The sequence below is a fragment of the Myotis lucifugus genome, unplaced genomic scaffold, assembly GCF_000147115.1.
Source record: "Myotis lucifugus unplaced genomic scaffold, Myoluc2.0 scaffold_296, whole genome shotgun sequence".
NCBI classification, from domain to species: domain Eukaryota; kingdom Metazoa; phylum Chordata; class Mammalia; order Chiroptera; family Vespertilionidae; genus Myotis; species Myotis lucifugus.
In genome coordinates this window covers 4,943-29,790 of record NW_005871344.1, presented here as the reverse complement: position 1 = coordinate 29,790, position 24,848 = coordinate 4,943, and the positions used below count along the sequence as shown (strand labels likewise).

Sequence of the window (24,848 nt, the reverse complement as noted above, 5' to 3'; positions counted from 1 at the left end):
CCCACATTTTATAGGCACGCAGTAAAGAGCGCGACAGGAGATTAGATAGCGCATCTGAAACCAACTTTCGAGGGTTTAGAAATAAACTCTCACTGTATTGAGAAACTTTATACTTCCTCCATCCATCGATCTCCTAGTCCCTCTTCAACTCAGCAAGTCCCAGGGCGCATTTCCAACCCCACATTGCTCTGTGCTGAAGCCAAAGCCCAGTTTCCTGCCTCAAAGGCCCTTTGTTTGGGCTCTCTTTCCAAATCAGCGTATCCTGAGCTTGAACCCTCTTGCTTTTGAGAACTCCGATGCCTTGGCAGCAGAAGGCTTTGCCAGAAGGTTTGTGGTCCTAACAGCTTTCAAAAACCTCAATGTGAGGGCATGTCTCTAGCTAAGAAACTCTTTTCATGGGGGGGGGGGGGGGGAGTATTATTTTAAGAGTTGCAAAAACAACTTCAAATTGACTCTTTAGTCGTTAATTGCTACCAGAAGACTGAGAACTTCTTGTTCTCTTGTATTTAATTAAGATGATAGTTTTAATCAACTTTAAATGATATTGGTTAATATGCTCTGCTCAATCTCTGGCAAGTTTTGCCTCAGAACACTGGAATGCACTAAAGACAAATATTCAACATGTTCTCTCCCAACTGGAAAACACCTTCCTAAAGCAAGTGCAGATGGGAAGGCGGCTATCGTGCAGGTGCCATATGGTGCTCTGGAAGGATTCCAAAGCTACTTTTCAAAGATCAGATAAATGGCACCTAATCCACACTGTCTATTACAGATGCTATAAATCCAGGTAGCACTCTTTTATACACTTGTTTGTTCTGAAGCTTGCTAATTATCTATGACAGATAACAGTTCCCAAACAAAAAGTTTTTAGGATGCAGGATAGATTAATGTGGAAGAACCTGCTCCCTGCCACACATCTTCTAATCTTGGGACAACCAGTAAGACAGGAATTATTGTCCCCATTTCACAGATGAGGAAACTGAAGGTCAGGGAGGATCCAACCCTTGCCTCAGATGGTAAGCTAGCCAATAGTGGGGCCAAGATTTGAGCCCAGAATCGCCTGACCCCTAAACAAAATCCTCTTTCTCTTGAGCCACGCTGCCTCTTATATAAGTTTAACACTTTACAACTCCGAGTTTAAAACTGATGGCGAATATCTTCAAGGCGCCTCTCATGTCACAACCCTGCGACAGGACTCAACAATTCAACGTGGTCAAGACCCCCCACTGTCCTAGGTGCAGTCTTTTTCATTTGATGGCCTCAGCGGACCTTAAAACCATCTAATTCTGCCCCATTCTTTAGATAAGGAAAAGTTGGGCCAACAGAGTGTAAGTGATTTGTTTAAGGTCACTAACTAGTCCCAGAACTGGCAATGACTTTGAAATGAGGGGGAAGTATTCCAAAGGTGAAGTAGTGAGGAAGTGGGGTGAGCAGAAACCAGCCTTAATCAGGAGTACCCTTTCCCATAGGCAGAGAAGAAGGGGAGGGTGCTTTGAAGGGAACAGACATGATCAAAGGCCAGAAGGCAGACACCTGTGGGGTGGGTCTAGGAAACAATGAGGCCAGTAAGGATGAAGGTGGATGTCAGTGAGAACACCTGTGCGCTCAAAATAAGGCTGGCAGGAACTTGGAGGGATGCTGAGAGGGTTGTTCCCTTCTAAAGTAATCCTATTTCTGGAATATTTTCACAAAAAGAATATTTAGGGGTGGGGAAAAGTAGGTTTACAGTTGCAAATACGTAAAACACAGTTTATGCTGGTATTATTATTATTGTATTATGTTCCATATGCACAACTATAAACCTACTTTTGCCCATCCCTGAATTGCTGTGCTTTGGGATATTATGTTAAGGTTTAAGATGCTTGTAGATTACTGACACGTGGGGCCAATATCTGATTTGCAGAATAACCAAATCGAGAGTGTAAAGGGATACTTTAAAATATGGTATCTAGTGGATTTAAACTTTAATCTGTACAAGGTAAGAATTTTGTTTCCTCTGGATTTTACCCATTTCCTAAGCCAGTTAACTTCTCTGAGTCCAGTTTTCCCATCTATAAAATGGGAGTGGGCAGGGACCACATCCCATTCATCATTAGGTACCAGGTACACTCAAGGGGCTCAATGAATGTTTGTGGAAATGACGCATCACTACCATTTACTCAGGGGCCTTTAATTATAAGACTGAGTAACATTATTATTAGTGCTAGTAATTATTTATCAACATGAAACTAAACATAGTTGATGCTGAGCTAAAATTATAGGAAGGTAGATTGCATATTAAGATAACCTTTTGAACAATTAGAACTGCCCCCAAGGAATAAACTCGCCATCACTGCAAGTATTAAGCAGAGGCTTCATACTAACCAAGAAAAGATGATTTAGAGGGGTTGTGTGGCCTGGATGGGGGTGAGAGTAGGAGGATTGATTATAGTCTTGAAGCCTGAATTTTGAAATGAGATACACAGTGCTGGGGTTAATTCCTAATACCTAACCTCTCTGTGCCTCACTTCTATCATCTGTAAACTCGAGTAATATACCCATTCCACAAGGATACTGCAGGGACTGAATAAAACACATGAAGCATCAGGAACACATTAGGTGCGCTATACTGTTAGGTCCGTTCTCTTCTGAATCAGACACTTTGGTATTTCAATGTCAGCCCTCTCAGAACCGAGAAGCAAAAGAAACCCAAATAAATATCTAACAAGGCAAACATACAAACATGCAGTGTGCTGGTACAGTAGGGGATTGTTTTAAAGTTTTTCCATAGATAAAAGCAATGATCCAAATACTTTTGGAGTGACAGAATTAAGAACAACTATGGCAATATGATCAAACAGAAAAAGGTTGAAGGAGAAAATCGTTACCTTCCTCCCTTGAAGTGAGAACTTCACCATATTTTAAGAAATAGGGATTTCAGCAGAAGTACCCCGTTGGGCAAGAGAATTAGGGAATTCTTCATGCTGGAAGATTTCATTGTCCCATGTCACAGATGAGGCAACAGAGCTACAGAGAGGGAAAGTTAGTTGGCCAAGGCGACCCAGTAAGTTAGCAACAAAGTCAGGATGCAAACCCAGATTTCTTGACTCCCAGCTTGGGCGTCTTTTCTCCACAGGAGGAGGTTTCTACTTTCCCATTCAGAGGCCCTCCTTAAAGCAAGGCAGGATGAGAAGAATCACCCATTCTAAATTCAGCCCTTTTAAGGTAAGTTAAACTTTTTTTTTTAATAGAAGCCATCATGGTTAGTACAAATTCAGACTGTTGACCAAGTTCAAAACACTATATGAACGCAAAGTTGAACTTAAAATACCTAGGTGCTCTTAAGTTACAGAGTCCCAATCCTCCCGAGTTAGTTAATACTTCATTATGGGCTGTTACAAACTTCAGCAAGCAAAGGTTTTTTCCATTTCATCATACTGACTTGCAGGAGGTACGTATTAAGCACCCGGTGTTTAGCTTTATAATTATACTTAATAATAATTCAGCTATTTATAGAAAGAGATACTGTGCCTGTGGCTACTTTAGGGTTTCAGTAGTATAGGTAACAAAAATTTTCTTTTTGCTTCTTGTCTGCATTTTCTAAAATAACTTTTTATTGACATTTTCATCAATAAAAATGTTTGAACACCTATTATATACAAGGAAGTTATAATCTATTAAGATGGAACCATACAAAATTGTGAAAACAAATCAAAAATTTACATCAGAAAGGTCAACACAAAGTGCTATAGAAGCCCAAAGAAGGCTTAATTCTGGCCATGGCTAGTGTGACTCACTTGGTTGAGCATCATCCCATGCACTGAAAGGTTACCAGCAGATTCCAGGTCAAGGCACATACCCAGGCTGTGGGCTTGATCCCTGCCGATCAATGTTGTTGTTGTTTTTCTCTCTCTCTCCTTCTCCTTTCTCTCTCTCTCTCTAAAAAGAAGGAAAGAAAGAACAAAAGAAAGAAAGAACGAAAGAAAGAAAAACATATTTTTAAAAAAGACTTAATTCTGCTCAGAGAAAATCAGGAAAGGCTTCACAGAGGGAGTGGACTTGAATTGAGTAACAAGAGTAGCACATACCAAGCAAAAAGAATGGCATGGCAGGAAAGTGCCTGGGCTAGCCACAGACTGGAGCATCTGGCACGAGGTATGGAGGGGGAGTAGAGGGGATGGGAAACAATGGAATAAACAGGGAGTAGAAAGGGTTGGTGGGGGCCAGATTCTGAAGAGTCTCAAATATACTAAGATGTTTATTCTGTAGTTAGCAAGGGCGTCATAAAAGTTCTGTTCTGGAGGGAAGAACCTATATGATCAGAGCTGCCATTTTGAGAAATAACTCCTGTAAACTCACTGCATAAAGGATATACAGAGAATCCCCAGCCGGCGTGGCTCAGTGATTGAGAATCAACCTATGAACCAGGAGGTCATGGTTCGATTCCCGGTCAGGGCACATGCCCTGGTTTTGGTCTTGATTCCACGTGTGGGGTTTGCAAGAGGCAGCCGATCCATGATTCTCTCTCATCATTGATACTTATCTCTCTCTCTCTCTCTCCCTCTCTCTCTCTCTCCCTCCCTCTCCCTTCATCTATGAAATCAATTAAAATTTTTTTTTAAAAAAAGGATATACACAGGAGAAACCATCACCCTAGGGAAAAACCTGTAAAGAAATGTTTTCAGCTCTTGGTGTATAATAGCATGTGCCTAAAATAGGTGAGAAATAGATTGGAGAGAGCAGATTCAGAAGACAAAAGAAAATTATATCCCTTGCACAAATAGGACTTTACAGTCATATGCTTCAGAGCATTTTCCTGTATATTCGTGATGGGATACCCTTTGGTCTCCACAGCTCTATGAGGTAGGCAGGAAGTGAATCATCGCCCTCACTTTATCATGCCTAAAGTGGCAGCGATTTGCCAAGGGTCACCCAGCTAACGTAGCAAAGCTAGAAACAGCGCCCTGCTCAGCCCTTAGCTAGATTTTTTAAACTTTTAAAAAATGTCACTCAATGACCAGCTCAAGACACCTGACCAAGTTTTCTCCATCTGCGGGTGGTGTGTCTATTTCCTCATCCTCTCACCTGCCCCGTGAATGCAGGAGCCACCTCTGGTGTTTCTTGTATCTCCCTCAGTGCTTTGTAGTTATCTCAATAAATACTGAGGAACAGATAATTTAGACAATCGAGTCCCAGGAATGTTCTCATCTGTAGTTTCCGATAACAGAGAATAGTCAAGAGCCCAGGGTCCACTTCCCCATTGGTCTTGTATTTCCCATTCATCACCGGTCCACAGTGGAGGAACAGCCCCTGCTACGACTCCTATGATCTGAGGTGTCTCTTGCCAGCTGCTCTGCTGCTCTGCATTCTAAGTAGGAAGGCTCTGTACAAACGGGCCTTCTCGGGGTCCTGTTTAAGTTTTCCATTGGTCTGTGTTTGTCAAAGCATCATGCCAACTCTGTCAGAAAAAGAAATGCCACAAAACTTCTTTTAGAAAAGGGGAAAAAAGACCTACATTATACACTTGCTCTCATGCTAATCACACCACCACCATTCAAATCCCAGCTGAATAGCAGCCCGACAATAGCCTGGGAAGTACACAGAGCCTTTAACCAAAGACTGGGCTACTCTGCTCCAAATGCTGGGTTTCCCTGGCTTTTACACGCCTTTGGAGAAGACTGATAAGAAGAAGAATTAACAATACAATCTGCAGTTCTATCCCTCGGCAGAGAAGTCATTCCATTTCCGTATGAAATTGGCAGAGTATTTTCCTGCCATGGCTTCTGCCCTTTGCTTCTGAGGCTCCACAGAACTGGAGCTGAGCTGGTCACTGACAAACTTGCAATAAAAGTGGATGCATGGTCTGAGTGACCAGCACAAAGCCAATTCTAGCAAAGCACTTCCCCTGGAATCTTAACAAGCCATCTCTGCCAGTGACTAACTAGTTGAATTATTAATACGGTGTGTCACCACCCAACCACTCAGAAGAGTAGCGATGGACATTGCTGACCAGGTTGTGGAAAACTGAAACGAACTCCAACCTCCTCCTTCTTAGAGTTGTTGTGAAATCCGAGCAAGTGAACAATGCATGTAAAGCCCCCTACACTACTGCCTACCACAGAATTATTCAGTCAAGTTCACACACCCTTCCTACTCAGAGGTTTTAAGTCTAATTTCTATCCTCTAGGAATTTATAATGAAATAGGCAACATAGCAAATGGCTTTAAAACCCAAATCACAGTTGAACACTTAACAATACTGGATAATTTCATTTGAAAACTTTCTGGTTTGCCTGCTTTCTTCATATGCTTATTATGGAAAATAGTTGTCAGTCCAATGCCAGCCTTCATTGTTGGAAGAAAGACCATAGATGTTGGTTCTTATCACAGATGCTCTTCCATTTTCCAGTTGCAGGATTCCCAGCAAGTCCCTTAACCTCTGCAAAGGGCAACTGCCTCATCTGCAAAATCGATTAGAGCAGTATCTCCCCTTCAGGATTGTTCAGTTTTATGAGACACGTGAATATGCCTAACTATAAAAGTTCAAAAATGTTCCTTTTCCAGCTGACATTTGGAAATAATGATATCCTGGGTGTGGTGGTTTTGATGGTTTGTTTATGTTGGCTTTTCACGTCTGGAGAGCTGGAGATCTAGAATGAGAAACATCAATGGAAGCAGGAAAAGGATATTTCCATTCAAATCTCAGGTGCATCCATCATCATTTGGTAGAACCGTTCCGTGAAAGAGATTATTCATGAATAATAAATGTTTTAATTTCTCAGCTGAAGCAAGCACAACCTTAAATAACCCGTGTAAGGAAAAATTATAATTATAGGTTCTTCAACCCCATCAATGACTTTAAGAGAATGTTTTAACCCAAGAAGTGTATTTTAATTTCCAGCCAACCCCTGCGAATTCCGCATCTACACGATGCCTGAGATATAGAACCTCCGAAGCAATAGTTCACAAGAGTGAGAGCTGCCCATATCATTGGAACCTGGCTTTCCAAACAGATTTAAATGAGAAGCCCACTAAACCAAAGACTCAAGAAAATTGGTAACACCTTGGAAATATGTTTAAAACCTCAGCCTGCCAGAAGTTCCTCCCTATGATCATGGTATATGCAGTTGCATCAAAAGGAGACACTATGCAAAATATCTACTAGGGCCAAGATGACAGCAAGACAAATGCAATGATGAGAAATAGTGTATTAGGCCATTCGTCCCTAAAAACCCACACAAGCTGAATTGACCAAAACAGCTCTATGGGCAAGTGTCTAATGAAATCCACTGTGTGGATGAGAAGCATTCCTGCCACTTCCTGCCCGTGGTTGCTAACTTGACAACAATGTGGGTCATAATGTGGGGAAGAGGCTACTAGTGGAAGGTCTATTTACTGCGTTTAATGAAGGTGCAGCACCCACAGCCACTAATCAGAGAAGCTTAAAATTTCTCAATGTGACCCAAAGGTTACACCAAACCACAAGGACAGCCGATCGGTCCCACGGTGACCCATTGCTGCTGCCTGATATGAGGGACAAAGGCCTAGTTCAAACCCCTCCTCCTTCCTGGGAACCCATGCTCTTTCTCTCTTCTAGATTCACAGAGCTGCTTATCCATTCTGGGATGTCCCACCTTTTCACCACCGAAGACCCCTCACAGTTCCTTCTTAAGCCTCTGTCGTGTCAGCAAGATGTCTTTATCTACCAAGTAAACTGTTTAAAATCATTTCTCCACTTAGGTTAATCAAAGTATACAAAGTGCCAGCCCCATCTCCAGGTTCATGAAAATGACCAGCAAGCCAGGAGAGAACTGGAAGGTGCCATTCCAAATTCAACTGACAAGCCGGATGCAGATGCTCTGAGTTATTCAGAGCCAGCCAATCATTGGGAACTCTACGATACCCATTATATATCATTAAAGCACTGAAAAGAGCCTAAGATGCCTCATGATTGTCCTAATTGGTCTTTATTAGTCCAAAGAACCCACGGTGAGGATCGCAGGTGTCACTCATTTTGGACAATGCATCTTGTGTTGCTGATGTGAAAGCTAGCATGGGGTTGGGGAAAATTGGGGCCTTAGAGACAGTCGGAAAACATACGCAGTAAAGCCGAGTGGTTAAGATTGGTCTCACGAGACAGACTTCTCAGGCCCCACTCTCCAACTCACTTGCTGCATATTTCGTAGGTTATTTATAACCCCTCTGAACCTCAGTTCTGTAAAATGAAGATAGCAGTAATAAGGACTCATAGGAGGATTAAATAAGAGAATGCACACACACTGCTTAAGCCAGTGGGAGGTACAAAGCTAGCACTAGATAAATGTTAGCAACTGTCATTATTTAGTCAGGCTGGAGTCCAAACACCAGCCCCAACACAATATTAGCCGTGAACCTGGGCAAATCATTTACCTCTCTGAGTTGCAAAACCAGGCTATTGAGAAGATTAAGTAAGATGTCATCTAAAGCTCCTAGTAATAAAGGTGAATGCCTTTTCCTCACCTCTTGTAATATCTGTGGTTTAATTTTCATGCACTTGTAAGTGCAATTTATAACCTGATGCCCCAACTAATCCCTAAAAGTTTGTATTTGTGCCTTATATTCTTTAATATCTCCAAGCATCCAATGCATGAGTCTAAAAGATGCATGGTGATTTAATTTCTGAGATGATAATTACGTACACAGGGCGAAAGGTGTGAATTACCAACCTTATCGGAAACTACAGTTCTATTTCATGGTCTTAAAAACCTTGTAAAGTTGCTTTGGCCAGGTGGCGCAGCTGGTTGGAGTCACCAAAAGGTGGAGGGTTCGATTCAGGTCAGGGCACATATCTTGGTTGTGGGTTAGATCTCCAGTCAAGGGGTGTAAGGAGGCAACTGATCAATGTTTCCCTTTCTCTTCCTCCTTCCCTTCCTTCCCTCCTTTCTAAATTCAATGGGAACATATCTTCGGGTGAGGATTAAAAAGAAAACCTCTTGTAAAGCAGATCCTAGGAATATGTGGGTTTATTAATATTTGTACTTTTAACTATTTTCCAGGAACTCTGAAGATCCAAGGCTTTTGTTCATTTGCTGAGGCAGGAACCTGCTTGTCACAGCCTGGTTTGTGTAAGTATTTTGCTCAGTGGGTGAGCGGGTCTGGCTGACCACCCAGCACTCATTCCCCAGTCATCTTAATTGTCCTCTGCTCACTCATCTTAAATCTAGTGACATTACTAAGTGATTAAAAACTTTGTTTCTTTGTGAAAAATGCCCTTAAGAACAAAGCAACACTAGAGTGGTTTCATGAATATGTTAATTCCAGTCTTTGGTAAAACTTTTGTATTTTTTCCTTACATTTTTTAATTAATCCTAATATGTTTCTGAGATGGTACAGCCACTATAGAAAATAATTTGGCAGTTTCACAAAAAGTTAAACATAGAGTTACCATATGATCCAGCAATTCTACTCCTGAGTATATACACTCAAGAGAATTGAAAACACATGGCTACACAAACATCTGTACGTGAATATTCCTAGCAGCACAATGCATAATAGTCAAAAAATAGAAATAACCCAGATGTCCACTGACCGATAAATGTATAAATTAAATGTGGTACGTCCATACAATGGAATATTATTTGGCAACAAAAGTAAATGTAGTACTGATACATGCTAAACACACACAATACAAGATGGATAAACCTTAACATTTGATGCTAAGTGCAAGAAGCCAGTCACAAAAAACGAAAACATATGAATCCACTGATACAAGAAATGTCCAGAATAGGCAAATCTATAGAAAAGAAGGTTGATTAGTGGTTGCCACAGGATGGGGGGGATGACGAGGATAGATCAGGAGTGACTAATATGAGTACAGGTTTCTTATTGGAATGATGAAAATGTTCTAAAATTGAAAGTGGTGATGAAGGCCCAACTCTGAATACTAGTACACTAAAATCTGGCAAACTGTACGCTTAAATGGATGAATTGTATGGTATGATGAATTATCTATATATATAAAAGCCTAATATGCAAATTGTCCCCTTGGGAGTTTGACCAGGAGACCAGGAGTTTGATTGCTCACTATGACGTACGCTGACCACCAGGGGGTGGTGCGGAATGAAGGAAGGCCCTGGCCAGCAGCCAGAAGGCCCCGATCGCCCCTGACCACCGGCCAGTCCTAGGGGCCCTACCCATGCACGAATTTCATGCAAAGGGCCTCTAGTATCTCAATAAAACTTTTTAAGATGCCATTACTACCCAAGAAAAACCATCTCCATCTCTGTAAACCAAGAGCATTTCTAACAGTCCATTTATTTTAAGGGGCATTTGAGACATTTAAAAAGATAAGTACAGCCTCCTCTTTCTAATTAGGCTATGATCATGAAGATGCACTGACTAATCCTAGCACATGGATTTTTCAAGTCTTCTATAAACACTGTATTGGAGGTATCTGTGGAGGGAGCAGCATGGCCACAGTTCAGGAGTTCCCAGCCAGGAGTCAGGAACCAGGAACCACCTGTAATCTCTTTCTTGCCCATCCCCGTCTCCGCTCTCTCCAATGCCTAGGGTCAGCTCTCACCTGCTTCCCAGCTGGTCTCCCCTCTTAAATTTTTTTTCACAAATATGTTCATCTAAACATTGTCTGTAAAACCTTTGTATTTTGCTCTACATATTTTAACTAACCTTGTTATTTCTAAAATGGTGCAGCCACTATGGAAAAACAGTTTGGCAGTTCCTCAAAAAGTTAAACATGGAGTTAACCCTGTGACCCAGCAATTCCACTCCCCGCTTTATATTGTGTTTCATTTCTATATGAAATTTTCCATAATAAAAGAAAAAGGAAAACAAAAATAAAACTTTATTTGCTCTGCTGGTGCTCCTAAATAAAGTTCAAGTTCCTTCGCTGCCTGCTATCTGCAGCCTGCCTTCTAAGCTCGCTCCAACCTCTTCCTCCAGCCTCATCTCCCAGATCCACTCGCCCCACTCAATGCAAAGACACCACACTTACCCTCCAATACTCACCCTTCCCAAGTGCACCACCTCATCTCAGCACCTGCTGTTCCTTGGCTACAATACCCTCTCCCCCTTCATGGCTTATGAGCTATTTTCTCTCCTGCAGGACCCAGGTCCATGCCCTTAAGCAAACTTCATCACTCTTCACCAAGCTGTTATACCCCTCCCTTACCACGACAAAGTCAGCATCCGCGCGCATCCGCGCGCGTGCGCGTGTGTGTGTGTGTGTGTATGTGAGAGAGAAAAAAAAAGAAAGAGAGAGAGAGAGAGAGAGGAGAGAGAGAGAGAGAGAGAGAGATGCAAAAGTTCCCCATTCACCAGCCTGGGATTCTTAAAGGGCAAGGAACCCCCTGGATCTAGCATACAGTAGGTGCTCAAGAAATATCTGCAAAGGATGTACACTTGAAAAGACAGACACAAACATAGACTTCATTAAATAGACTCTCTAGAAATTATATGATTGATACCGCAAACTAATTTGGGGGCTAGATATAAAGAAAGCATCAATGAGAAGGCTTCCTTCGTGTCAATGTAATCATGTGTATTATGTGTTTTAGGGATACATAAACAGGAACCAAAGCATACTGCTTATTATGACAAGGTGCCTATACTGATTTGCATTTCTCTACAGAACTCTCTAGGCATATAATTTTGTCAATTTGTAACAAACCTCAAAAACACACTTCCCACCAATACTCTGATTGCAATATATACTTTCAAAGCGCACAGAAATCACCAAGTTCCTTTCAAAAGCTTCCAACTGGGTCTTCTGTGTGTTATTTAGTTTGGTTTGTTTTAAATTTGGGAATTTTAATGCAGATCATAATTTATAATTTAATCGGGACCTAAGGGAAGAATAGTTTCACAAGGATGTTCAAGAACCTGACATGGACTTCTTTTGAATGACCACCAATTAGTGCATGACCTTGAGAAAATTATTTAATCTGAGACTCAGTTTCCCCCTCAGTCAAATGAGAATAATTTCTACCTCAAGAGGTGGTGAAGCTTTTAAAAAAGCAAAAACTTTAAAAACATGGGTTCTCTTTCTTCTCTCCTTGAATACATCACCTGAAAAAGATGGTCCTGTTTGAGCTCAAATCAGTCAGCAGCTACCTTTGGTAACAAGCACTTTCTAGAACATGCTGTTTTTGAAGAAAAGTAACATCAAAAACAGCCTAGTCCTTCAAATGTGTCCCATGCATCTCTGGCCTCACTCAACTATCACCCACTGATTGGATCAAAAGTTAAACCTGTTTGTCTTGTTCCTCTTTTAATTGACCCGGGCAAGAGAAAGAAGAGACTATAGCTCTGCACAATGCTGCCTCATAAATGGTATCAAATTTCAAACTGAGAAGTAAACACCAGAAAAGCAAAATGGTGGAGAGCCACCACCTTGGTTCTAGGCCCTGCTCTTCCACGATCACTGGACGATTACTCACCAACCAATCCAGGCCTCAGGTTCACTGAACCTGAACGCACTGAGTAGGACTCCATGACCGTGATGACAGCAGCTGCCACCTGGTGAGTGTGTGTGTGCATCGTGTCCTATACCAGGCACATCCTCACAACCACACGTGCACACATTATCCCATCTTACAGATGAGGAAACTGAGGCCTCAGAGAAATTCAGTAACTTGCCTACGTTTATGTAGCTAATAATACTAGGTAAACTTGCATCTGTCTGACTCTATAAAGCCTGTGCTTTACCCCTCAGACCTCCCAACCTTCCCCTGTTCAAAGACTGATATAAAAAAAAATGACTTCACAAATGTTGCTAATGAAATTGATAGCTCCAAGGTGCTTTCAAATTCCATGAATCTGGTCAATGAAGAACTGCTCTGATGATCTTTATTATGTCCAGAGAGACTCATTCAGCATACTCTAAGCTATTTTGTAATTATTTATGTAAAATTGTTTCCTCCACTGCTCAAAATGAACCTTGAGGTAAGACTCATATCCTGTGTCCTCTATTGAGCCCCATAGAACATAGTGTACATATTCGGACTCAATAACATTGAAATAAATTAAATGGATTGAAATAGAAAAGAGTCTTCCTTGCATTAATTGCATCGAAAAGTGGGAACAAACTAAGCTGACAAGCGCTGTGGTGACTACCTAGTAGCTGGGTGCCCTTGTCCAAGTTACTTAACCTCTCTGAGCTGCAGCTGCCTCATCTATAAAAGGGATCCAATATCTACACCACATGGTTAGCACGAATAATAAATATGAACAGTTACTTCTTTCTTCAACAAATATGTGAAGTACCCTGGGTAACAAGCATTTTGATCATTTTCAGTCACAGCTGTTTTACTTAGTTGGGTTTTTCCCTGGGCTGCCAAAAGATACAGGGAAGAATTGATGCTAAAACAGACCATTTGTCCAAATCCCCTCCCAACCTTCTAAGGTGTATTTGTCTTTCTCCTAAGATGATATGGCCTCTTCCTTTCAAGGGAGGAGGAGGCAACCACCGAAGGCCACTGAGGTTCCTACACTGGAACTTTCCCAGATCAGAAAACCTGCCCTTGCACTTCTTCAGCTAATGGGAAACATTTGTGTGCCCTCCGCCTCGTTTTTTGCTTAGGATTCTCCTACAATTTTTTCTCCTCATATATTTCAGGCAACTCTGTTGCCAAAAAATGAAAGAGGACTCCATAGAACCATGGAGGAAGGAAAGGAAATCACTACTATTATTATGAATAATATCAGCAACATAATACCTGATAATGATATCAACTTTTCAAAGTGCTTTCAGATCCATGATCTCATCTGAGTGTCCTCACACAAGGGTGTCACTAGGTTTGCTTGTTTCTTTCACAGATCAGGAAACTAAAGCAAGGGAAGGTTAAATAATTTTTGCCCATGTCATACCTATCTTAGCTTTAAGTCAAGATGCTAAGATTCATCTGTATGGGAATCCAAAGCTTGTATTGTTTCTACAATATTTGCCAAGCTAACTGTGATCTTTTAAAGGCTCTGTTGGGGGATCTAATGTATTCCATTCACGTTTCACTCATACACAAACTTCAGTATCTCAAAAGAAAATATTTATAGAGTTAACACCTCATTCATCCAAAGTGGTCAGTTAGTTGGCAACTTCTGCTACCTAGAACTCAGTGCAGAACCCAGAAATAAAAACAAATCCCAGCCTCTCAGCAATTAGGAGACCCCAAGTCCCTGCCCTAAAATCACAGGGGACCTCAGGGTGGCACCCAGAGGTAGTTTTTTTCTTTTGAAAGAACTGTAACAAGCTTGATTGTCTTTACTGAGAAAGACAGGTGGCCACAAATGGGGAAAAAAGTACAGTATGGACAATCTAACAATGTGGAAAGTGCCAGAACATTCAGTGCAGGGACAAAACGCCCTCTACCTAAGTCAACTGCCCTTAAGACATCAGCTGTTAAACAGCACAGTGATTCTCAAAGTGGCTTTAAAAGAGAATCACCCGAAGCTTTGATAAAATACAGAATCCCAGGCACTGGCCCAAGGCCTACTGAATCTGACTCTCCCAGGAAGGGGGCTGTGAATCTATATTTCACACCACATGCATCTCTCATCTATAAAAGGGAACCAATATCTATATGAGCAGGTATCCCCAAAATAGATGATTACTCCTCAAATAATGTGTACTGAATGGAGTTGACACACAGGGTAGGGTTTCTCCATAAATATAACTGCCTACACAGGGAAGGACTCTTTGACTACAGTCTCGTTAGCATCATCCTGTGACCAACTGGGCTTGCCAGCCCAAATAACTGCACTGGGAGGGGGAAAGAAAGAATCTGAAATGGACAGGAAATCCAAAGGGCTAAAAGTGGAAAAGGCCACCAACTCTGGCTTTAGCAATCTCTCCCAAAGGCAGCTACACCCCCATGGTATATCTCTTAAGTACACGAGAAAGGGAAGAAGCAGCAAAGAAAAATACTAGCCATTCCAGACAATGAGGAAATGGGAAAGTCAGCTGGGGTTACCTACTAAATGGAGGTTCCTTCGTTATTTCAAGCCATGCAGGGTGCTCAGCTAGGTGGTTCACCGGTTGACTAATGAAAATCTGTTTCTATATTCTGTGGTTCTATATTGAGTTATCAAAACCAGCTGAGTTATTGAAAACCCATAGTGAATATCCTAACTGAGCAACAGAAAGGAGAGTCACCTGGTTTACTGGTTCGCTTGTGATTACTATACATTTCAGGGGGCAGGTGAAAGGGCACATCCAGCCAAGGAAAAATCTGGCCTGTTTCTCAGCATCTTGGTTAACCAGGAAAAGTGGTTACTCTCTCTCCAGAATGAACACCAATGTAAGCACACTGTCAGCACCAGTTCTTTGGTAAAAAGTAAGGGAAGCAATTACTGGGTTTCTACATCACAATACCTACCAGCACAGACCCATACAATTGTTAGCACTAAAGGGGATCTGAGAGATTATCTAGTCCCTTCCCTTTGTTGCAATGGTAAAGAAACAAAGGCCCAGAAACCTTAAGTGAATTTTCCCAAAGCCACACAGCCATTCAGTGGCAGTACAAGACCGGATCACAACTTTTCTAGGCTCCTCATTGCTGTGAGGACTCACTGAGGTAATATACAATGAAGAGCTAAAGAGACGGCATGCATGAGGTGGACAGTCAACAACTGTGAATGTCATTCCTCTCTTCTTGAAATCGGTCACAGAATGTTGCATAGCAGCCTAAGACATTAGACAGAATCTTGCCCAAACAGCCATTATACCAATGGAAAATAACTGAGATCCATAGAAAGCCAACTTGTCCATAACCACACAAGTAGATGGTGGCATTGGATGGCCTGGAATCTGAAGTTTCTGGCTCCAAATTGCCCATTCTCTTCACTACACAACACTGCCTCCCTCTCACTATTAAAAGTGAATAGTTTACTAACACATGATGATTTTATGTATCCCATATTTAGGACGAATGAAGGAATTAGATCTCAACCATGTAATTGCAAATTGAGAAATAGCCTAAGACATTCTGGAACCAAGAAATTATAAAGCAGGGTCGCTGGCTATCCAAATTCAACATTTCTACCTGTTTGAACCTCTTTCCCTTTGCCGCAGGACACTTTACCCACCAACTTTTGTTTTCTGGTGGGGAATGAACAGGAGTCAAGACCTTCAGACCAAGCTGACCACCATCTGCTTCCTTAAACATCTCCCATCCCTACCATGAGCTCAGCTAACCTACCTACTGGTATCAAAAGCCAAATGAAGAACAGTTTTTCTGAACAAAAGAAGTTCCTCTAAAGAGGACTAGATGGTGCCCTAGTTATGTACTGAGTTCCTCCTTCCAATCACTTCTTAGTGTTCTTTCTTTGGAACCATTGTCTCATGGGGATAAAAGGTGGCCTCAAAATCTGAGAATCACTTACTACTAGAACTAGCTCTAAATCACAACAATGGATAGCTCAGTTGGTTAGCATCTTCTCTACGCACCAAAGTTGAGAATTTGATCTCTTATCAGGGCACATACAAGAGTCAACCAATGATTGCATAAAGAAGTGGAACAAATTTCTCTCTCCTCTCTCTCTCTCTCTCTCTCTCTCTCTCTCTCTCTCTTCCCCCACTTACATACATACATACATACATACATATTTCAAGAAGCTACCTTAAAATCTAGGGCTTAAGAATTCTGCTACCATTTAGATCAACAATGAATGGAAAGCATCAGTTCTCAGCTTACTGGGCAAATGTGCCATTCTGCTATTTGAAGTAAATAGTTTATGGTCTTCACTATAATATCATTATTGACAATTTAGTTCATGGTCTCATCTACCAATAAGACACAATATATGAAGACAATCACAAAACCTTCATCCAGGGCTCCAGATTATAAATCTCTTGCAACTGTCCAAGTCTCTAGATATGACAAAGTTTCACATCCAGCATTTCTTCTGATCCTCACAGTAACATAGTTAGTGGCCATTCTGGTCCCATTTTGCAGATGAGCTACCAGAAAGTGGACTCAGACAATGAAGGGCCTTGAACAAGGTCCGCAGGACAAAAAGCTGAACCTGTCTACAATTGCCTACCCAGCAAAGTGCATGGGTTGGAAGGAGGAACTCAATACATAACTAGGGAGGGAGACAGAGTAGAGGGAAGGCATGACACAGAAATAGAAGCTCAGCAGAGATTTACCAAATCTCTGCATTGCGCTACAGCCATGTACTTCTTTGTGTTCTTTCTTTGGAACCAGTCTCATGGGGGTAAAAGGTGGCCTCAAAATCTGGGAATCACTTAGTACTAGAACTAGCTCTAAGTCACAATAATGCCATGAAGCAACAAGGCCACACCACTGACCAGAAGAACTGAACTGCCTTTATCCATCTGCTTAGGTACAGATGGGTAACTAGAAAATGTGGAGAGACAGGATTTTCTGCAAACTGAGCTTCAGGATTTTCTGATGATAATCTGAGTTTGGGGATTTTTCAGATAGGACAGGACAGGGGATGGCCTCCAGTCATGCTCACTGAGAATTAGGGATCAACCCAAATCAACTTCAGTATGAATCTGTCTTCCCCTTCTCTGACATTTGGTTTTCTCATCTATGAAATGGAGAGAATCTCTTCATGAGGGTTTCAGTGAAGAGTACATACACTAATTTACATAAAAAAGAGGCAAACAATAGTAGATGCACCTCCCTTCTTGCCTGAGAATATTCTCTGCTGTTCTCATGTAACTTCATACACCAGAACCAATGCACAGAAAACAGGAGGCATATATATTACTTAATGGCAAGGATAACAAAATCAATTTCAGAAAAACTTCCACGCAAAGATTCGTAACTGTATTTAGAAAAGCAATTAGTCAGTGAAGGTGAAAACAGCTGTTCAATGGGAAGTAAATTCCCATTGGTGTTCACTGACACCAGATTACTTTGGCCTTCAAATAAGAGAGGACTTTTGTGGGTTTTTCTTCACCAAGAATTTAACATTCCAAAAAGGTATGTGGAACAAGTTAAACTGCTTGTATATTTCCACTTGCATAACACTTTTAGAGCACATGAGCTTTTATTTTTTTCCCAGATACAAGAAGATGAAGCTTGGTATATATTCCTGTGAGAAAATAAACAGAAAACTATGTCTCTTTTTAATATATTAGTGCTCTGTAATCCAGACCATATGATCAAAACTATATAAAAATTAAATCATACTGACAGTCTTGGGCAAAAAGTGAAGCAAGTAGAAACAATTTTTTTTAGGACTGTTGTGTAGAATATTAAAATCACATGTTGTGTTATTAATTTTCTTTTGGAAGCCAAATAGAGTTCTCTCACATAAATTTCTCAAGTAAATATTTACCTTACAGTTTTCCCCATGAAAGTTGTTAGAAGCATTTAATTAGTGGTATTGTCATTAGGCCTATGCATAGGGTTGGCATTGATAACAAGTCACTTTGAAATGACTTAGTTGACATGGTTTTAATGGCAAAGTACATGCATTAAGCGGATAGCTACGTGCGTCTTGTAATAAAATACAAGGTCCTGTTAGCATTCCTTTTTTTAGGGTAAACAAAAATCACTTATTCAAACAGGCCAACAGTGAGTAAACATAATAAACAACGAGGCTTGGAATATTAGCTTTTGGGAGTGACACAGGGAGTCCAGGCAGATGGAACATACAGCCCCCTCCTCCCTTCCCCATACCTTCCATGCACAACAGAGCAGCTTGGGGTTTCTGTGTCCCTGCCTACAAGAGAGCTGATAGGTGTGTCTTTTCACAAATTCCTTCACACTCTTTCTCTTTTAATAATAATACACCATCTCTTGGGACTGGAGGAGGAGAGCAGCCAGGCTGCACAAAGGCTGTCCAGCGTGCTCTTGCTGGGCTTTCCTCATCACCAAGTAGGAGGTGGGAGAGGACTCTGCACCAGCTGGCAAGAAAGAGCTCACCCCACCACCAACCCAACTCGCTAGTAAACACTGGAAGCTCCAGGCAAGTTTACAGCAAACAGCTTCAATGTGTTTAGTGCTTCCTGACTCTCCCCCAGGCCCAGGGAGGGTCTTTTAAAAATTCAATAGCTTGGCAAAGAAAGGACTAATCTTCCCACTGTGCATGATAATAAGCCAGCCGCCTCAGGAAGGTGGGCCCCCCAGTGACAATTCCTTTACATAGCATCTTAATGTTGAATTTCCATGAAGAGGTGGGAATGGGATTTGCAGTCAGCTTCCTTGCTCTGCACAGAGCGCAGTTTTACCCTAAACCCTCTCTCTGCATAGCTACAGGGCGCCAAATCTTACTTTTAAACTCTTTTTAAGAGTCCTGTCTTTCTTTGGCTCTCAAAATTTACCATGGACTGTCAAGCCAAGGAGGGACGGACCTCAGGAAGGGCTCTGCTACGGAAAGTCATGAACAGAGGGAATGTGCACAGTCTGCCTGGACAAATCCATTTCCAAGGGGACTGAAGTCTCAGTGCAGGCGTTCTATTTGGAGGGAACTGAATCGGGAACACAGATGTTTCTCAGTTAGCAGAGTTGGCAGAACAGCTCCTGGACCAAATCCGAGTTCTTAATGCAGGAAGGGGCCTTGGAGAGCATCTAGTTGAACCCACTCACTGACATGAGGAGGAAACTGAGGCCCAGGAGGCGGTTAGGTGGCACACCCAACAAGTGGCCGAGTGGCAGTGCTCTGATGACAAGTCCTGTGCGCTTTCCATTACACCATGATTCGCTTTAAAAAAAATAAAATAAAAATTCTACGCTGACTTCAACCTTGGAACTCCTGTAGATTCGTGTCAATAGCTTTTCCCCTCCCCGCACGGAGTTCATAAATCCTTCCCCTCCCACTCCAATTCCTTTCACTCCCACAGCCCTTCCAACTAGTTTGATAAACAGACGTGGACTCTCGCCTGAATGTTTTGGGGTGCATTCATTATGGTCCCAAAACTTGAACAGTGGCTTGCTTTCCCAGTGCCTCAGTTTCCTCATCGGTGAAATGGGGCTCCTCACCCGAACTGCCAGAGTCAGGGAGAGGGCTGGTTAAAATTACCACCTGGCATACAGTAGGCGCGTGAGAAGTGATTGCAGAATGAGTACCCCCGACCAAGACCCTAGAGACCGCCTTCCAAACCCCTGGGGGGCGTTGAGGAGAGGAGCAAATGGAAAGGCCAGCTTGCAGGTCTGGCGGGGCTGGGGCAGCGACGGCGGAAGGGGTTGGATGTTTACATACAGTCAAGGGAAGGCTGCTCGGCTCCAGGCGGGAGCCCGGCGCTCCAGCAGATCCATTTTACTTGGACGGAAGGCAACCATCTAGGCGCTGATTCTAGATCATGGTTCAACCAACCGCCCCTATTCTAAAAGGCGGGACCCACATCTTCCGTGGGAATTCCACCTGGGCTTCCAAGTGGGACGGCTTTTAAGGAGCGGGTTTACAGTTGCCCGCGAAAGCCCAAGCACGCCCAAGCATTCACGTGCAGGCCGGGCCGTCGGTGGGATCAGGGAGGGAGCGGGCCAGGGGGCCAGAAGGGGAGCGAAGGAGCCCCGAGACGCAGCGAGGGCCTCCCGGGGCTGACAGCACGGCGGTGCCCGGAGAGGCGGCCGGCCGGCCGGCCCCGCGCCAGCGAGGAAGTGCCGAGCCCCGCGCGCAGGCACCCCGCCGGGCTGGGACCCGCGCCGAGGGCCGGCGGGGCAAAAGGGGCCAAGGGACAGCGGGGCTGCGCTCACCCAGAAAGAGGCAAAAGAGGTCGAGGCAGATGAGCAGCGCCCGCTTGCTGCCGCCCTTCCTCGGGTTGTTGTTGAGCGCCGGGCTGCCGCCGTTCTTGCTCTCCGGGACGATCGCCTTGTCGTACTTGTAGTTTTGCATGGCGCTGGCTGCGGCGCGATCCTCCCGCCCCGCGAAGACGCCCCGCAACAGCGGACACACACGCAGACGCGGGGCTCGCTTCCTGGCCGAGGCTGCTCGGGAGAGTGGCGGGTCGGCCCGGGTTTGGGGAGGGGAGGGAGCCGAGAGTGCGGCTTCGCTGCCTGCTTCCAACGCAGACGGTGGTGTTTTCTGCTCCCCTTGGGTGCCTCTGCTTTCTTCCTCTCTCAACCCCAAATCGTTCGAAAGTCCAAGAGGAAGAGAGCCAAATCCCGAGCAGAAAGTTGTGCAGAGCTGCGCGGCTCGGGGCGCGCTGGGCTGGCGTGTGCCTGGGAGAGCGAGCGAGCGAGTGGGCAGCGCGGGCGCTCGGCCACCTTCCTCCGCAGCTGGCGACTTAATGAATGGGAGCTGCGCGGGGCCCGGCCACTCCGCAGCGCCAGCCCAGCTCCAACTTTTCCTCCTCCTGCTGCTGCCGCCGCCGCGGCTGCTGTTGTGATCGCCTTGGGTTTGTTTTCTGCACTTTTATTTCACGAGGTCCTTTAAAAAGAGAGAGAGGGAACGAGAGGGACCTCCTCACTTGGCTCTGAAGGGATTCAGCAAGCACAGCCCCTTCCTTAAGCTGCCTAAGACGTAGGATAATTAAGGCCACATTTTCCCCACCCCCTTCAAAAAAAAATCCTAAAAGGAAAAGTTACTCTCAAACTAGAGAATCAGGGAGCCCCTAGCGTTCAGAAACATCAGTTTGTCACAAACGGAAAAAAAAAAAAAAAAAAAAAAAAAAAGAAAAATATATATACATAAATTAAAAAAGAAACATTTTCTTGCTGGCCTTGGATCAGGCAAAAGTTAAGGCTGTACAGCTAAAATGCACTTCTCACAAGTTTGGGGCTTTCAAGTCTTTTTTTTTATCCCCAAGTTTTTATTTTTATTTGAATCGCATTTTTCTGTAAGTATTCAAGGAAAACTGTGTCTTTTTCTGAAGATCTTAACACCCAGCACGGATTCCTGTGCTAGATTCTGAGGCTAGTAACATGAAAAAGACTACAGGACTCCGGAGCTAGACTCAGTGGGTTTGAATCCTGGCTGTGGCTCTGTGCCTCAGTTTCCCCACATGTAAACTGGAGATAACTCTCCCATATAGTGTAATTGTGGAGATTTAATTAATCTACCTAGAAAAGTGCCAGGGGTATAGGAAGTGCTCTATATATGGATTCCATGCGTTTTACTCCTGTTTCTGGGGTGAAGGAGTCTCAAGCCTCCAGCCCCGGTGCCAGGGGTGCCTGCCCTGGAGATACTATCTTTAGCTTGCATTTGGGGGCAATCTAATGCTTTACCTTAGATTGTCATTATTTTTAAATTATTTTATGTGACTTAATCACTTCCAGATAAACATTCACAAGGAAAGGGCCTTCCCTTATATTTTCTATAGTGCCTAGCAGAGAGTTAAGTACACAGTAGACAATAAATGAACATTTCTTCCAGATGTCTCTTTTTATACATCCTGTAGCCTTTTAATACTTGATATGGGGTTTCATAACCCTACCAGCCACTTGCCCTTTCTTTCTTTCTCTCTCTTTTCTTTTAATTGCTTTTTTAGAAAGAGAGGAAGGGAGGGAGCAGAACAGAAACAATGTGAGAGTGAAACATTGATCCTCTGCCTCCTTCATGCCCCCTACTGGGGATTGAGCCTACGACAAGGGCATGTGCCCTGACGGAAATTGAACCAGCAACCTTTCAGTGGATGGGAGGACACCCAACCAACGGAGCCACACCTGCCAGAGCCACCTGCCCTTTCTCAAACAGTCTTTTCACAGTCCAACCCTTGTTCCCGTACTCCCTCAACCTATCATGCACATCTGTCCCTTCTCTAGCTCCCACAATGCTCTCTTGCTTTAAGGTCCTCTGAAATGTGACCTTCTCTGGGAGCCCTTTCTTGACTCCTGGACAGAATTAACTTCACCTTCCACACTTTGTCATAACACTCTGGTAGCACTTGCCACTGTCTGATTTGGTGTCGTAAGACTAGTCCATTCTATAAATTATCTGCTTCACAGCATCTCCTCAGTACCTGGCACATCGCTTAGTGCAGCGGTTCTCAACCTGTGGGTCGCGACCCCTTTGGGGGTCGAATGACCCTTTCACAGGGGTCGCCTAAGACCATCGGAAAACACATATTGAATATATAATTACATATTGTTTTTGTGATTAATCACTATGCTTTAATTATGTTCAATTTGTAACAATGAAAATACATCCTGCATATCAGATATTTACATTACGATTCATAACAGTAGCAAAATTACAGTTATGAAGTAGCAACGAAAATAACTTTATGGTTGGGGGTCACCACAACGTGAGGAACTGTATTAAAGGGTCGCGGCATTAGGAAGGTTGAGAACCACTGGCTTAGTGGCTGCTGAATTAAGCTCAAGTCCAGACTGGATAACAATAGGTGGGGCTGACAAAGAAAGGCAAAATCACTGTTTTTTTGGAAGCTAAGAGTAAATGAATCTCCAAGACAATCTCGGACACAGTACCCAAGAGGAAAAAAATAGCAGCGAGTAAAAGCCAGGTAACTAACAGAATAGATTCCTTAGATAGCTTTTCAGTGAGAAATGTCGTCTTTTGAAGTGTTAAAGTAGCAGAAACAATACAAGGTTGATTTCACCATTATTGACATTGTAAAAGGAATTCAAGGATCCCAGTGTCTCTCCCTTGCCCATCCAACCCTCTTTGCAATTATGATCGTCTCTCAAGTTCTAAGTCATCAATCGGTATCTATGGAATTTCAACTTAAAAGTGCTTACCTTCCTGAAACTACACCCCACTGTGATCTTTTCTTTCTTGGAATTTGAAAAGTCCTTGGGCATGCATGCCATTAAGAAGGCTACTTATGTCTTGGGCAGTTTAGCTTAGTGGATAGAGAGTCAGCCTGCGGACTAAAGGGTCCCAGGTTCGATTCTGGTCAAGGGCACATGCCCAAGTTGCGGGCTCGAGCCCCAGTAGGGGGCATGTAGGAGGCAGCTGATCAATGATTCTCTCTCATCACTGATGTTTCTATCTTTCTCTCCCTCTTCTTCCTCTCTGAAATCAATAAAAGTATATTTTTTTAAAAAAGAAAAAAAAAAGGCCACTTATATTCCACTGTATACTACTCTGTTCTATTATTTGAATTGTTTAGTTACCTCTCTTCACCTTATCTGTGAAATGACTTTTATTAATTTAAGAATAAACATTTTTAAAGGCCAGGTTTTTGCTGTAGTTGAATGATATCATAACTCACCAATCATTGTTGGTCTCTTTAAAGTTATAGGGTGAGATTGTTAACTTTAGTAAGCACTAGATTGAATACTAGGAACCCATTTTGCTTTAAGATTCTCTGGACTAAACTCAGCTAATTTTTAAGAAGAATAAAAATCAGTTATTCCAGGGGCGAATGAAAGGGAAAAATTAATGGATGCTTAAATGATAGTTTTACATTTCCATTTACAAAGGTCTGTGGGCTATTTTTTTTTCATAACAAAATGACCCTAGTGTTAATTGATGCATGTAGTTGTATGCAAACAAGTATACTTGGATAACTCTTCAAGGGAACAGAAACTACAGAGGCCCATTAAAATTGACTTGAGTAAGTCATAAATATAGTGTCAGTATCATCCTGTATAATAAAAGGGTAATATGCAAATTGACCCTAACAGCAGAAAGACTGGGAATGACTGGTCACTATGACACACACTGACCACCAGGGGCCAGATGCTCAATGCAGGAGCTGCCCCCTGGTGGTCAGTGCGCTCCCACAGGGGGAGCTCTGCTCAGCCACAAGCCAGGCTGATGGCTGCCAGCACAGCGGTGGTGGCGGGAGCCTCTCCTGCCTCCTCAGCAGCGCTAAGGATGTCCAACTGCAGCTTAGGCCTGCTCCCCACTGGCAAGTGGACATCCCCCTAGGGCTCCCAGGCTGCCAGAGGGATGTCTGACTGCCAGCTTAGGCCTGATCCCCTGGGAAGCGGGCCTAAGCCAGCAGGTGGACATCCCCCGAGGGGTCCCAGACTGTGAGAGGGCACAGGCTGGGCT

The 24,848-nt window shown here is 43.2% G+C and overlaps 1 protein-coding gene across 2 annotated transcripts in view; it reads right to left on the bottom strand.

Moving 5' to 3' along the window:
- The window catches only part of PLPP3 (phospholipid phosphatase 3), a 79,269-nt gene extending 57,906 nt beyond the window's left edge, over positions 1 to 21,363 (bottom strand). Inside the window, exon 1 of one of the 2 annotated variants that reach the window (XR_002831987.1) lies at positions 20,642 to 21,363. Coding sequence is in view for 1 of the 2 variants with exons in the window: in XM_006100024.3 (XP_006100086.1) it covers positions 20,642 to 20,780 (139 nt within the window). In the remaining variant the exon portion in view is untranslated. The remainder of the gene's footprint in view (positions 1 to 20,641) is intronic. The other variant, XM_006100024.3, reaches the window with a different exon arrangement.
- Between the last annotated feature and the right edge of the window lie 3,485 nt (positions 21,364 to 24,848).